Source organism: Ammodytes marinus, assembly GCF_949987685.1.
Source record: "Ammodytes marinus genome assembly, chromosome: 5".
NCBI classification, from domain to species: Eukaryota; Metazoa; Chordata; class Actinopteri; order Uranoscopiformes; family Ammodytidae; genus Ammodytes; species Ammodytes marinus.
In genome coordinates this window covers 29,826,695-29,843,297 of record NC_137234.1, presented here as the reverse complement: position 1 = coordinate 29,843,297, position 16,603 = coordinate 29,826,695, and the positions used below count along the sequence as shown (strand labels likewise).

The window sequence follows — 16,603 nt, the reverse complement described above, 5'->3', positions numbered from 1 at the left end:
CATCCTGTACTTATGTATTTACTGGTGAGGCTAAAGTAAAGTCTTGAGGGGAAGTTCCGAGAGCTTCATAGTGAAGCCATAACTTGACTTTCAGTGTTCTTCACTGAGAGCGTGTGTGTGTGTGTGTGTGTGTGTGTGTGTGTGTGTGTGTGTGTGTGTGTGTGTGTGTGTGTGTGTGTGTGTGTGTGTGTGTGTGTGTGTGTGTGTGTGTGTGTGGTTAAGAGGTATAATTGACCTTGGCCTATGCTTGGCCCTTTAACACCTTTCACCAGTGAGTACATATCCCTGTTTACCTGTTTCTGTATCCCTGTCATTACTATTGGGGAACTAAAATGTTGCACCATCTTTATTTCTTTGATTTTCTATTGATTTGCTTCTGTTTCCTGTAAATTCAGAGTCATTCAAAACGCAGCCCACTGTCTGGTGAAAGATTTCCTCTCTTTTTTCCTGTCTTTTCTGCAGTGTGTTGTATTCTCCCAGCCACTCAATACTGTGATACGATCACAATAAGAAATGTTGTGGTTGTGCTGGACAAATCCATTTGACCTCATGTTGATTGACACTTTCATATAGATGGAGTTCTCATCAGTATGTCACCATCAGTGCCGCGGTTTTGTCGTAATGATCGTCAATAGATTTGTTATATGCATGTTTGCTTGCAAAACACATTTCAGAGTACCTATGCACAGTCACATTTGCTTGCATGCCAGGTGATATACATAACCAATTCCATTTCCCCTTTGTTGTTACACATGTCTTTTTGAATTCCTTCTATTTTGTTCCCTGCTGTTTACGTCACGGTTAATCCATTCCACAAGATTCAGATAAGACTTGAATCTAATTAAACTACCCAGACACGGTGTATCAGGATAGAAGACCCTATAGGGACCTCAGCCCACCGTCAAGATGGCGAGACCACGGGCTTAGACTGCAAATGTAGGATTTAATCTGCTGAAGGAGCCTTCGAGGAGTGTCTTCTTCCGCCAACAACCAGGAATGAATTATAAAAAGTGAAGAAAAATCTGCCAAAAATGCCTCACTGTAGGGACACATAATCTTCAATTGTACTGAATAGCATGAGGCGTGTCTGTCATTGAGAAGGGAATAGAAAAGTTATTTTGTTGGAAGTCCTTCTGAGTTGAAATGTGAGAGTTCTTTTAGCAGAGAAAGGGAAATCAGAAGTGTCGGGTGTTGATGCAAATGTAAAAGCTACAGGGAAACAGAAGCCTTTTTTGGGTGACAGAAATGCGGAGAGACAGAGAGGCAGCGAGGGGTATAGATATCAAAGAGAGGAAGGGGGTGGACAGAGAGAGAGAGAGAGAGAGAGAGAGAGAGAGAGAGAGAGAGAGAGAGAGAGAGAGGTCTCTTTATCTGTCCTCTTATCCGAGCCGTGCACCCATTATTTCACATAATTAGCTGAACTATGTGCTCGGACTCAGAATTAGCCCACTCCCTCCAACAGAAAATAAGCTCAGGACACAGCAAAAACAAGAGATGGACACACACACACACACACACACACACACACACAAACACACACACACACACACACATACAGAAGCTATCAAAAACTACCTGAAGCTCACCAGGAGGATGGTTCAAGGCAGCTTTAGAATCGATAAAGACAAATACCTCCACCACACAAGAAAGTATCTTTGTTGAACCATCAAAGATACTTTTTACCTAAAGTATGCTTACTTACCTTGGGGAGTTATTCCCTTATAAAATCTTTATTTTTCTAAAACCAAACCAAACATACACACACACACAAACACACACACACACACACACATAAACGCACGCACGCACACACGCACACACACACACACACACACACAAACGCACGCACACACACACACACACACACACATGGCCCACAGCAGCTGATCCTGCACATAAAGCCCCAGCCCGTCCTTCTTCTTGTATCCACCTGTAAACACAGTTTCATTTCCTGGAGAAATAAACTCAGAAACCTTTTTCCCCTGGAGACACAACCTCGGCATCAGCAGGTAAGATAAGCCACATGTTCTGTTTGAGCTTACCTTCATACTATGTTTCCCTGCAAAAGACACATGTCCAATGTTTGCTGTAGTGCCATGGTGACTGGAGGCCCAAGCAGGGATGTATCTCAATTTGGCAGCCATTGACCTTGAACCGATATTATGTCCGTCAGTGTGTAAGAAGGGCTCAAGACATCCAGCAATATCGGCAGATGTAGATGCATGTACTTATTGCTGATGCAGGTGAAAATAAATGTCTACTGGTGGCACGAGGAACAGTGTGACATTTTTCTAGAGTCCAGGGAGTCAGTGTGCCCTGACTGACTAGAAGTCCAGATCATTACCCAACTTCAAACCACACGTTGTCATGTATACACTGTTCAAGTAATTTAGTCATATATGTGTTATGTGATTTTGTCTATGACAGGACTGGGCTTGCTGTTTTTCCTTATTTCTAGTCTTGATATTAATCCAAGTTACTGTAACCGTCTACAGGCTACAGCTTCATATTTACTGTACAAGTATCAATCTTCTCGGCAAGATGGCTAATATACATATTTGACCAATAAACATATTGTATCTCATTTGTTCAATAAGAGAAGAAATTGCAATTTGTGGTTTTGGCAGAAGTAGGTCTTTCTACTAAGCTGAGTTAATTACCCCGTGCCACCAGCTTCATACCTAATTTACAGATATGGTAATGGGATTATTCTCTGTGGGCTACGCAGCAGATTTTCAGATTTTTGATGGTTTTATATTTGTGGAAAACACAAGCTCAAACATTATTTTCTAAGCTAGCGTTATAAAAAGGTTTGCATGGCCAGTTGATGACCCTGTGTGCGTTGGGCTATTTGCCGGCCTCAGCATCAACAACAACAGGCTGCCATCTGGCTATGCGCACACACACACCTGTTCTTTTTGGGAGTGTGCCACTGAGAGCCCAGCTAAAGGCTGGTGCACTGAAGCAGAGGTGGAAGGATGGAGACAGGAGACAGGTCTGGAAGTCAGACTATGAGAGGCTACGCTTCAAGTTGTCCTCATGTAGTTCAAAACACATAATTAAAACACCTGTCACATTATTCCCTTGGGTAGGTTGATTAAAGGTGGAGTCAGCGATTCTGGAGAATGCTTGTTGTCAAAATCACTTTTTGTCAAAATCAGTTAATATCTCCTAACGATCCGCTACCTAACCGTACTGTGTGTTCGCTGAAAGAAAAAACCTGGTGTTAATACACAGCCTCTGAGAAGGGATATGTAAACAAAGGTTATGTAAACAAAGGGGCCGCACGGTAACATGCTTGTTTACAGAGCCTAGGCTGTGTAATAACACAGATTTCTTTTCAGACGACACACAGTACGGACAGATAGCGTATTGGAGAAGATATTCATTGATTTTGACATGGAAAAGAAGCATTCTCCAGAAACAGTGAGTCCACCTTTAAGGAGAGAAAACATGCTGATTGTTACAGGGGATAGTGATGTCAGACATCGCTTAATTCTGTCTGCGTTATTCTTAGAGAAGTAGCTTTGTGAAAAAAGAAAGGGAGGTTAGTGACCCACTAATGTGTGGGTACAGTGCGACCTGATCCATGGATTGATGGTTATCCATGTCAAAAAGGTCAAATCTATTTCCCCTCCGGCTTGCACCACGTTTTGGCTGAGTTTGCCTGTGTCTGCAGAATTTCTGACAAGGATGTCAGCACACCCCACTGCTCTGCTCTTCTATCCACTCACCAGAATAATTCACAGTCAGCTAAAAACAAAACCGACAACACAACATTGTTTGGGGCTGGGAATAGAGTGGAGATGGATGAAAAGATATCTGCAAGCTATGGGAGGGTGTAGTTTGTGTATGTGTGTGTTAGTGCGTTTGCGTGTACGTGTGTGTGTGTGCGTGTGGGTGTGTGTGTGTGTGAGTGCGTGTGCGCGTACGTGTGATCATTGACTAAGCCCTTTTTTCACAGAAGACAGAGTAGGGAAGCTGCCCAGGGCCAGTTCTAAAGAACCTGACTGGCCTAAAAAATCGGTTCACAAAACAAAAACTTTTCTTGCCCCAGGTAACCAGTTGTGCAGAGTTTAAAACCTCACAGTTCTTCTAAATAAATCATCGTAGCCAGACTAAGTTAATTTATGTTTCATTTATGAATATGTATTATGGCTTAGCTACATAATCATTGTACCTATTTGCAACCAAATAAGATTCAAGATTACAATCCTTGATGAGGTGTGTTCAAGACTTGTCCGTTATCACAGACAAACAAAACAAACAAATATGAAAACAAAAAGACAGAGAGAGAGAGAGAGAGACAGAGAGAGACAGAGAGAGAGAGAGAGAGAGAGAGATGAGTATAATTCAACTAATACAAGAGTGATTTGCCAGACTTTGGCTTCACCACTGGTCAGAGAAAAGAAAGGAAGTCCAGACTGTGGGGCGGAAAAGTCGATGCCAGTGGACCTCTCTTCCTGAATGACTAGCACCTCATTGTTCTTGTACAATGACCTTGGCTCATCACACAATCAAGTGTCTGATTGCATCACACTCAAACCCAGACTGGCTTGTTAAGCTTTTGCAGCAATTACTGTGGGGCATGTGTGAGTGAGTGGCTGTTAAGGCCAGGACACACCAGTCCGACACGTTCCGACTACCCAAAAACTGGAGTCGCCGTTTCAGGAAGCTCCAGTCTTTCCGTCGTGGCCCAAAAACACACCGAGACGACTGCTTATTTTCCGTACGTCCCGCGCTTGTAATGTCTCCACAACAGCAGGCGGCGCTAATCTGTATTGTGGCCCGAAAAAATACGAAAGCCGGAAATGATGGGACAGCTCTCTAGAGCATAAACATAGATAGAAATACGTATTTATATTTATGGACCATAAGAGCACAATGTTTAGCAGAGAGTGTCGAGCATGGTGTCGAGCAGTCAACAAGGGTTAATGCATGTGAGTACTCGCAAAACGAAACGAACAAACACATTAAAACGATGGCTAGCTGTTGTTAGCTGTTTGTGCTACCCGCCTCACTTCCGGGCTTCACTGATTCGCTAGCCCTCCACCAATCAAATTGCTCCAAATGAAAGACGGTCGGCCGCCGATTGAACATGTCCAATCGGCGGCCGACAGGCTCAAAACAAGCCCGACAACCTCTACGTCGGCCGACGTCACAGCACACACCAAACAGATTCGTCTTTTTTTTTGACGACGGCGATTATCGGGCTGGTGTGTCCTGGCCTTTAGGGAGCGCATCAGTATTCAGAGAAGTTCAGTCTTGTGTGACATTTACTTTTTCTTTGAGCTGGTTTCATCCACAAATCTTTGCGCCACCCCACTGGCTCATGTTTCACGACTTGAGGCCAGTGTTTTCTTCAACTGAATGGTTATTTGTTGTTGTGAATGAAAGCCATTTATTTAGATGTTCTCTCATTGGTCAAGCAAGACTTCACATCCCATTTTGAGCCCTATGACTAACTTAGAAGAAGGTGAAGAATTTAAACGTAATCAGCACTTGCATACTCAGAACAAACAGTCATGCTTGCAACTCAGCAAAGCTGTTCTCAGGTACGGTGGGGGTGTTAGTGAAATGTTAACGCTTGCATTATAATATGCTCACAGTGGGAAGGCTGATATGCTCATGTTTATCTGGTATAATGTTTACCATATTAAACATAGTTATCCAGGGCATTAGCATGCTAACATTTGATAATGAGCACTAAACATAGAAATTAAGCAGAGGCTGATGAGAATCGCAATAAGTGAGTAAATGTTTGGTCATAAAATAAATGTAAACTTTGACCTGATGATTAGGAGTGGTATTTTGTTATCAAACGGCTGTCATTGCTACTGCTCACAGTGGCGAAATAGAGGACAAGCCAAAGGATCACTAAAGCCATTCATCCTCTGGGGAACAGGAAAGCCACTGAATAAGTGACAACTTTGTCTTTCTGATGGCGATAGACAAAACGACAGGATCACTTAAGTCATGCAATACACGTCTGTGCAGAATTGAATGACAATCCGTTCAACAGAAATTCCAGTTTTGCACAAAACCGACCCATATTGCCGTCCCTAGAGTCACAGCTGCTCCTCACACTGCTAGCAATACCTCTGGCTAAAACACAGGCAGTTTAGTTGAATAATGCAACTAAAAAGACCTGTTCTATCCACACACAAGTACAGTATGTATAGAGAGGAAGCTAGCTGTCAACCAACTCCAAAAGTTTTCCTTCAAAGGCATGGAGTTTAACTATATTTCAGAGTCATTGCATCACTAACATGCTGAAATATAAAAAAAATAGATGAAGAGGACAACAACAACCAAGGTCTAGTCAGTACTGTTACGTCAACACAGTCAGTATGCTGAAATTCTCCTTTTTTTATCATTCACACCAATTAAAAAACATTGTGTCTTCGGGAGTTGTTTGGTGACATCAGGGACCCCCCTTTGGATGGATAAACAAGTCCCGTGCTGCAACAATTCAGGCGCAAATACAGATACAGTGAAGATAGACAAAAATGCAGACATCAGATAGAAACATGGCTAATAACGCCGGCCCCATGTGCCCACTGTGTCAGGCCACCTCACCAGCACCTATTCATTATTCAGAAGGTCTTCCTCTCCGTCTCATTTCACTGCTCGACCCTTACCAGTCATCCCCGCCATAGATTTATAATTTATGTCCCGAGCCTATAAATCTTTAATTGTCTTTAGAACACCCGTCGGGGATGTATAATGCAATGTCCTGTGCAGCGAGAGCAAGTTTCTCCCATGAAAGCGAAATTACCAAAGAGGGCAGGGACAATTCTCCTTATGTAACACAGAATATATCATTGTGGATATTGTAGACCCTTCTATCACATTGTCTGGGTGTTGGACAGGTGAACCGAAAGATGATTGATGAATTTATCATACTACAAAGTGTCTTTTGCTGCTGTCTGCTGACTCAGGAGCACAAAGAATCTTGGCCCAATCTCTGTGCACTTGGCTTACTAGAGCTGGCACACCCCAAAGCCTGTGTGTACCCTGTATTGAACTGTAAATCTCATAAAAGAAGCAGCTGGCTGAATGACTAGTTTGAAAAAGTTTATTGGCAGGCTGTACCACTGAAAGGCTGTTTCAGGTTATTTATGAAAGATTTGTCCAAGCTGTTCTGTGTAAAATGACAGACTCTTGACAGTAAAAAAAAACTAAAAAACATTTTCAGATATTGTCCGCCTTTCCCTTGAGAAAAGTCTCAGTGAAAGAGTGAATGAATTCAAGCATACAAATTCACAAACATATGAAAATATACCAAATGCATCTCATTGTTTCCTCCAAATGATTGGAAACATCATGCAGTCTACGAAGTTCCATTGTTATGATGTATTTTTTAATCAACAGAAAAAAGGAATTGAGGTAAATCCTATCAAGCACGATGAATTTAGTCTGCTTGCAGTGACTGTGGTGAAGAGAGATGACGAGCAGCTTGCAATAGCGAATTATGTCTTTTAATTTCTGTGTCTGGACAGCTGTAAACACCGTTTGAATTTCACAGCTTGTCCAATATGTCCAAGAATGGCCTCCTGTCATAAATGGTGTATTCTACAGAGATGGTTTGTTGAATGTCATACCAAATACCTGAAAATGTCACACATAAACCTGACATACCTGGAAATGCCAGTTCAGAGATAAGGGTCACGCATGCATGGATGGTGCTCATAAAAAAAATACATTGACACACACACACACACACACAGTGAAAATGTCTGTGGCCACACTTGCAGTCTAGTATTCTCATCCACAAATAATGAGAAGTGGTTAAAAAAAATTCAAAAGACAATGCTTTATGATCAATGTATTTCTTAAGCATAAATGGAGTTATAAGTCAAAAGAGTCATGGAGCAGAAACAAGGAGTGGCTCTACTTTGTGTAGCGTAATGATCAGTCAATATCACTTATTACTGCTGTTGGATGACTTCCGTCTGTGAATCTTTAATGCCTTTTTATCAAATAACAAACGTGTGTTTGTCCATAGACAATTGAGTATTGCATAAACCAGCAGATGGACTCTCCAGTGACAGCTCACAGGGTGAGGGTAGATGTGGCACTAGCCGCTGCCCACGCCTGGTTCATCCTGCTGTCCTGCTTCCTGGTCTTCAGCCTAACGTTTGGGGTCATCGAGGTCTTTGGTGTTTTCAATGTTGATATACTGTACAACGATTCTTTGAAACCACAGCAACAGACACATCTTGGATTACCTCTACCATGGCTACTGTTCACCTTGTGGGTAATTAACTCAATCATTTTCTAATACAAGTACATATTTCTTGAAAAATAAATCATATTTTTTATCTTTACAAAATCCCTCCACTCTACTTGACCTAGATGTCAAATCCTTTAGATGGCTGTGCACTACCTGCTTGAGGTGCTGACCACCAGGTGGCTCTCTCCTACATATTTAAAAGGCCCTTCACTACATTGTACTTCATCATTAAATTCCCTGTCCATTCTTGAGTTGAAAGAATCAATGAAGTGTTTGTGTTAAGTCAATTTTTATATCCTGCAAAAGGAGGACTAACCAGGCAGTAAGAGGCACTGGGATTCATTTAAAAAGCTCTTAAATGTACTGTCTACTGTAGTTAAACCTAATGTCGAGTTCCACTGAGAATATTAGTCTAACAGGATTATTCTCCCAGAGAACATCTTCAATTCTACATCTACAAATTAAATAGGACCTTTTTGCAAAAACAGTAAACTGCAATTTTGTTGCCCAAAATAAAACTGTATGTGTATACTGTATAGAAGGATTATATATGGATGTCCTGTCTGTCTGCAGGTCCTGTAGCATCTGTGCTAGTTACAGCCCACCCTCTATAGTGATAAGGGGAGGGATGATATGCAGTTTATGAGTTGTGTTTAGGGCGTTTTACAGTGGCATTCGAAAATGGTAGGTGGTGTGAACCAAACACACACATAAAACACAAATCCAAAATGCTATTCACTGTTTGTTTTTGCTGCAGGTTTGGGCTTATCATTGACATGGTTGGACCCCACAGTGATCAAGCTGGGTTTGTACTTTGAGAAGAGGTGCCCGGTGGCAACTGCTTTGGCCAGCACTGGAGAGAGCATCCTTACCTTTGTCATCACACCCATGTTCCAGCTGTTAAAAGACAGCTACTCCTGGAGGGGTGCTTTGGTAGTCCCTGGTTCCATACCATATCCTCGGGGTTAAGGCATTAGGGAGAACCAGGCGGCTGCACTCATAACCATCTCTGCAGTGTCTGACATATTTGGAAGGGTGTTCGTTGGCTTGGTTGCAAACATGAGACTGGTGAGATGGTAAGTTCAGTTTTATAGTTAAACAGGGCAATAACATTTCTAAAAGCAAAGGTATTTCATTTTCATGCATTTCATTTAACCTTTATTCATATTCGATGGTCTAACTTTAAGTACATGGGAGTCCACAAGATCATATTGAAAGCAAATAAGCTTTTTTTTACTTTCTATCTGTGAGTTAGATGAGAGGTTAACCACTATCATGTCTGTACAGGATATATGAGGCGTCAGGCACCAGCCAATTAGCTTAGCTTAGCATGAAGAGGAAGCCAGGGAAAAGAGCTAGCCTGTCTATGAGCAAAAGTCAAAAAATATTTTTCTTTTCTTTCTTTTTATCAAAATCCACTTTCCAGCTCACTAATTAACAATGTTTACTGTATGTTGTTTGTTTAATCCGACAAACATGTAAAAAGGACTAATCCCTGGCCAAGAGCCGAATCTTCCTGCAGACTCAGCTGGTGATCTGGCAACCTCACAGTTAAGAGATTCAGGCTTTCTTCCAGACCCAAAAGCTTATCAACTTTTGGCAGCAGCTTCATATTTGGGGTTGGACCTCATCTAACTCTCAGCAAGAAAGCCAATCAGTGTGTTTTCACATAGTAACATATTCATACAAAGAAGAAACTTACTGCCTTCATTTAAAGTGTCAATGGTTGTAGATGCAACAGCTGATGAGCTCATCCTCCTGGGGTGAGGAGGATGCTTTGATAATAATAAAATGCAAGTGCACAATGTATCTACTTTGCATATCAAAAAGTAATGGATTTCAGATTTGAGTTGTTGCTGTAAAGCTCCCTCTGATCTAATTCACCCTTTCAAAACATTAATTCAAGGTTACAGCGTCATTTTACTGGACCTATTATTCCAACACATTAAATGTCACACCGGTCATGTGCTTATTAGACACTGTTCTACTTTGTAACCACAGCCCAGTGAGCCTATTCAACCACAATGAGATATGTATACCTTGATGACATTGCAGCACCACTCCTCAATCCTTCAATTATTAATGAAATTTGGTGATGGTCCGTCCCACAGGATCGGCGGGTTTTACATTCAGAGAGCAGCAGTGCAAAAATTATAATATGATACGTTTTTGGTTGTGTTAATTTCATGGCTGGTTGCTTCTGTAAGATTCTTTTTGTTCCCCTTTTAAATTGAGTTTCTTCCCCACTGACTTTCCATTCTGTTTCTGGTGACGTCCAGCCGAATCCATTCACCCTGTCCTACTGGAACACGAGAAACAATGTAATATGGCAAAGGCATAACAAAGGAGAAGAGAAAACCGGTACATCTTGTGAATGCCAGATCTAATTGTTTCGTTCAAAGCTGTGGGCAAAGCCGTTTCGGAAGCGTTGGCCACTTGGGGCCAGCAAAAACAAGCTGTAAACACAACATTGACCTTTTTTACTAAGTTGACTTGAGGAACTTCTAAGTCGATCAGTGGTTTGCACATCCAACAGTTAACAGAGCAACAGTAGCAGCCATTGGAGTGGTGTTTCTGGCCACCTGACACATGCAAGACCAATAATTACTGGGTCTTAAGCGATGTTTTCATTTTCACCAACTCTTTATGGAAATATTTTTCTCTTCAGCTACTACATGCTTCACAATGTTCGGGAGCTACATGAGTAGTGCTGAATTTCACTATATGCCTTTTGGTGGTGGGCAGGGGTAGCATACAGTAGGTTTATCAAAACAAAACGGTAACAGGGAAGTTTAGGGCGTTTTAATCAAAACACGTGTAGCAATAGAGCTGGAGGAAATGATTTACATACCTTTTTTGTGATTAGTATAGATTAAGTAAGACAAATGCATTAGTGCAAATAGGACAGTGACTTATCCCCTGTCTGGTCACCTAAAACCATGTGTGCGGGTCATATCCAGAAGTCTACATACATCAGAGTAATTACTTGCAAAGTGTACAAACCAGCACATTACTGAGGTTATACGATCCATTTTCACACACAACTCAAAATAATGGCAGTATAAGTTCAGCCTTGAAAAACACCCATCTTGACTTTGGCACCCAGGCAATGCAACCCCTTGCCAGAAAGTGTCCTGCTATACTGAGCACAGCCAGCGGTATATCAGCTGGAGGGGAACCTCTCCAACGGAGTGGAAAAATAACACCCTCACATAAATGTAGCTTGGATTTATTTGGAGGTAGCTATTTGTGGGACTACAAGAAGGCTGTAAGTTGTAGCAAAAACAGGTGTGTGGTATTAATCGTGTGACAGGATGCTACCTTGCACTTGGACTTAGGACCCTTTTAATGAGAATATGTTTTATATTTACAAATCAGGTGTAATATCGTCCTTCTAATATCTCCATTAGTCTCTGTTTAACAAGTTTCTGAAAACCTCCTCACACAGATTTAAGGAATACCTGGAGTAAACATGCATATTATTTTTGAATTCAAGATATCGCTGAAGGCTGAATGTGGCCTAAAATAAAGTAAAGAGCTAGTTAAAGTGAAGCTGTTTTAACATGGTCTCTCTGACACAGAGGCTTATCTTATGTACTGTCCCCTTCAGTACTATGCATGCACACTTTGAAGACCAGAGAGTTGATAGAAGTTGGATTCTTCAAAGTGTTCTATTTCACAAGAGGACGCCACTGGCATCGCAGCCCTAAGGATAAAGGATTCTCTCATCGCTGCCACAGTGTTTTGCCCTGTTTTCCATCATCGAATGAAGATCAAATGATCCCATAATTGTGTTTTGCTGTGTTTTGGCCGGCATTGGGGCATTCCACTCAGGAATAGATGTTAGACTAAGACTTAGAGATTGGGTTGGCAGTCTGATCCTTGCCCCTTCCTTTTCATTTGTTGAAGTGTCCTTAGGCAAGGTGTGTGTGTGTGTGTGTGTGTGTGTGTGCGTGCGTGCGTGCGTGCGTGCGTGCGTGCGTGCATGCGTGCGTGTGTTTGTGTGCGTGCGAGTGTGTGTGTGTGTGTGTGTGTGTGTGTGTGTGCATGAATGGTTGAATTTGGGGAGGAAAAAAAACTTGTAAGGCACTTTGGTTAAAAGCACGACATTAAAATATAGCTGCAGGTTTTCACACGCACCTTCCCCTTCAGGATTCTTCATAGACAAGAAGAGTGATCACGGAAGGGCTTTCCTCATGGCAGGAGTGGCACTGTGTCGTTTCTGCTCTGTTCCTGCTGCTTCTTCATCAAAGTCATGGGTCACTCACTAAGAACCAAGATATGCATACGGACATAATCGTCAGAACTGAAGCCAAAAGACTGGACATAACATAAGTCAAGGACAAATTGTTCGTTGCTAATGGACAATTAGTTTTTGAAGGAAAAGAAAATCTGGATCTTAATTACAGAAATGGAACATTTAAGTGAAGAATGAAGCAGAGAAGCAGAGCAGGCAAGGCTCTTTACTGTTTTTTTAAAATCTTTCTAATAAGATGAGTCCTGCAGATAGATTTTCACTGCATTTATCATTTGAAAACTGTTCACCATTAAGCAAACTGCAACCAGGAGGACAGTCGTTTGAAAATGAATGTAGGCCTTCCATTAAAAAGACAGTTTGAATGGAGGTATAGTTCATCTTAAAAGCTGTATTTAAATTTCTTATGAATTTGGCACCCAGGCAATGCAACCCCTGCCAGAAAGTGGTGCCAAAGTCAAGCAAAGTCAAGTCGAGCATCTGAGATGAACTGTACTACCTCAATTCAAACATTCTCTTAAATGGCCTACATACATTTACAAACAACCAACTGACAGTGCAGTAAAGATAAAGAAAGAAAGATTTGAGTGTCCTGGTTGCAGTTTGGTAAATCATGAAGAGTTTTCAAATGATCTTTACTTAATTTCTCTTTTAAATGTATACATCGCTAAAGGGGGTTTTCTGTTGTATCATACTGTATTATTAGTTTTTGCTGGGGGTTTTGTTTCAGTCAAGGAAAAAATAACAATCCAGGGCAATGTCTTTTAATACATAACATATAGTGCAGCCATCCTCAAGTCATTTTCGTGCCTTAATGTATTAATATTAAACATAAAATCACTTCAATGCAAAGAAACTAGTGATACTGTGCAGATACTGGCACTCAATACTGTGTGACAGTCAGGAACCTTATGAATTTTAATCTAATTATGTCAGACATCTTTATCCAGAGAGGGGCCAGGGGGTGGCACAGGCTACCCCTGAAATCTGATCAGCCGCCCCATTATCCTAAACTGTGATTGGCTTTCTGCCCGGTCAGAGGAGTATAGGACTTAGTTTGAACCAACTGTTTTACCAGTTAAACCAAAAATTGAAACAAAACGATGTAAGAAACTGTGCCTGTAATGTTAGACATGTATATGATAAAAGGAGACAGAAATGTTCAATCCATGCCATGGCTGTATGAGTGGTTGCCATACTTGAGGTTTGGGCCCCCCCATTATAAATCAGTTTATGTTTAATACTGTATGTTCTATTAAAGTCACTGTTATTGAATATGTTTTTGTTCTTTTTTGCAAAAAGGGAAAATGTGACTATGGCTCCCTCCAGTGAGGAACTATTGATATTGCATTTGCAGCCTCCACAACCGTAGGACTGAGCTGAAAAAATGCACATATCACCACACAGGGACTTTTGGTGGGTTTACAGATGTAGTCCCAGATAACAGTAAATTGCATCAGTTTCGGGTTCAGTGCTCAGAATGAATGCAGTATATTTTGCTGCTGCAAGGAAATAACGCATGCTACCATTAACGCAACAAGCAGATGTTAACTGATGTGAAGGCTGAAGTCTTGATAACATTATCCTAAAGGTTCAGTCGGACACCAAGAGTTTTTCTTCATTTTCTCGCTCTGTTGCAAAATGTTTGGTATGTGCAGCCAAGAAGAAAAATAGCTTTCATAACTTTGAACCAAAAAGATAAACATCTTCTAACTGGTATAATGCAAAGAGATAAACAAACATGTCAAACTCCAAACCGAGGTTTACAAATAGTTGGCCCACACTGGAAAGCTTGCACACAAACACATAGACACACAGACGCAGAACCAAAGGGCATGGACGGCAGAAGAGAAAACTTGCCACAAAAAGAGAGCCGGTAACAAAATACCATCAGCCTTTGATCTGCCAGACAGGAACAAAGACATAATCCATGTTTCATACAAGCTCAATAAGAAAACCACACGCACACAGAGAGACACACACACACACACACACACACACACCACACACACACACACACACACACACACACACACACACACACACACACACACACACACACACACACACACACACACACTGTATGCCATGGTTGACTGCCAAGAGAGAGAAGAGGCCAACTATTATCTGGGAAAGGAGGATGACTGCCGGCTCAAAGATTATCAGAGGATTTCCAAATCAGTGAACCTAACATCTACTGTTACTTGATACAGGAGAAACGTTGGTCTTTTAATTGCATACCAGCCCGCTTGAAATCCCTACACACTCATGCACTGTACTGCACATAAAAGGAGTACGATGTTGGACTGAGAAACACTGTACACAAAACAAACAACAAATGTGAAGTTACACACTATTTGCTTTGAGATGAAACGTTTTAATGCATTATAAGCTGAATTGATAAATAGGATAACTAGGATTAGCTCATTGATGATCCTTCTCCAACTTGCAGTATGTATACAATGTAATCCTGAAACTGACACTGCACCAATTTTGCACAAGAAGTTCAGTTCACTTGTCACAGTATATCAACTTGTATAAGCAGTTGTTTGATGTTCTCTGTGGCCTTGGAGGAAGCTCTTCAAAGTAAAAAATAAAATAAAATAAAAATATGTTCCCAGCATTGTGATGTATTTATGTCTTTTATCAGCCTGGGTTTGAGTCTTAACTCTTTTAACATAAGCCTGAGTCGTAAAGTGGAAATCTTACCGTTTAGGGGTTAGGCAGGGTCAAATGAAAGATGGTGTTGAGTTGCATTATTGGAAATGTAGGATTTTGTAGGATTTTGCCAGAGAGTGAAACAGAGAGAGTCATAAAAGTTGTGTTCAGCAGGAGTGCTTGTTGATGTCTGCAGACAAGGTCCTAAGAGAAGGCTAACGGAGGGATTGTGTGTGTGTGTGTGTGTGTGTGTGTGTGTGTGTGTGTGTGTGTGTGTGTGTGTGTGTGTGTGTGTGTGTGTGTGTGTGTGTGTGTGTGTGTGTGTGTGTGTGTGTGTGTGTGTGTGTGTTGGAGAGAGAGAAGAATCATTGACTTGGTACTGTCTTCATTTCACCTTTCCAACTTCAAACCCCCGACAAAGCATGATGCAAAGAAAGAGCTTTGAAGTCAACACACACTGAGCCCACATTGTAACTGTAGAAACAGCTGAAATAGTTTTGCACTAGTCTTTTCTCTTTCATTTCTTTTTTCTCCCTACTTTTTCTTTTTTCAGCTGACCTTGCCCCCGGGGGTCATGTTGAGGAATGCCGCACGGCTACCTGAGTTCAATGTGCTCAGTAGCAGGGCGAGAGAGAGGGAGCAGAGAGTTGAAAAGTGAAGGAAAAGAAAAAGAAAGAAATAGAGATGAGAGGCAAGAGAGGGGATAAAAGTTGATTGTAAGTGCATATGTAATCAGAGGAACTGGCCGCGAGAAAGTTAGGGGGAAGGAAATCATAAGGAGGTAAAAACTTCAAACTGAGGAGGAGCAAAAGAGGGGGACAGGAACAGTATAGTGGGAGAAAAAAAAACGGAGGAATGTTGCGGAAGAGAGAAGGAGAATGACAGAAAAGAAGCAATTACCGTACAGTGGGGGAAACCCTTTTTTTTTAAGCTGGCTGAGTGCAGTCAGACTATGTGCTGCTGACAGCCATTAGAAGATAAAGGATAATGATACAGAAATGGAATGGAATAGTCTTGAAGGGGAATCAGTTGAGCTGGGGCATGGCTCCTCACTGATTTGAAGAAAAACAGACATGGTGGTGGTAATGAGAGATGATTAGTGTAGCTACTACAGGAGGGTTTACTTAATGAGCATTACAAGCAAACTAGACCTGCACATCAGGTGCATCGCGCGAGCAGAATTTTTTTGCCCTTGTAAGATCTCTGCGTCTGCTTTTTGGCACATTTACTGTGAATTGTGTAGAACACAATATGCAAATAAACTTTGAGTGTTGCTGTGTGGGAGATTTGATTCTTGCATGTTTTTTTTCCCAAATGTTTATGAATAACATATAATTTACATTATATACAACATAATGTATCTTTTTTTATTGCAGTATTAACTGTAGGCAGCCTGAGCTGATTGAAGAGAAAGCTTTGGAACTGGGCAACCTGGATGGTGGTAGTCCAGAGCT

The 16,603-nt window shown here is 41.4% G+C and overlaps 1 protein-coding gene across 1 annotated transcript; it reads left to right on the top strand.

Moving 5' to 3' along the window:
* Positions 1-8,035: 8,035 nt before the first annotated feature.
* On the top strand, positions 8,036-12,571 carry LOC307250610 (uncharacterized protein; the record flags this gene model as incomplete). Its single annotated transcript, XM_080027726.1, is given in 7 exon segments — positions 8,036-8,188; positions 8,191-8,260; positions 8,994-9,169; positions 9,212-9,304; positions 10,516-10,597; positions 12,389-12,450; positions 12,452-12,571. Coding segments are annotated over 7 exon segments (756 nt in total).
* Between the last annotated feature and the right edge of the window lie 4,032 nt (positions 12,572-16,603).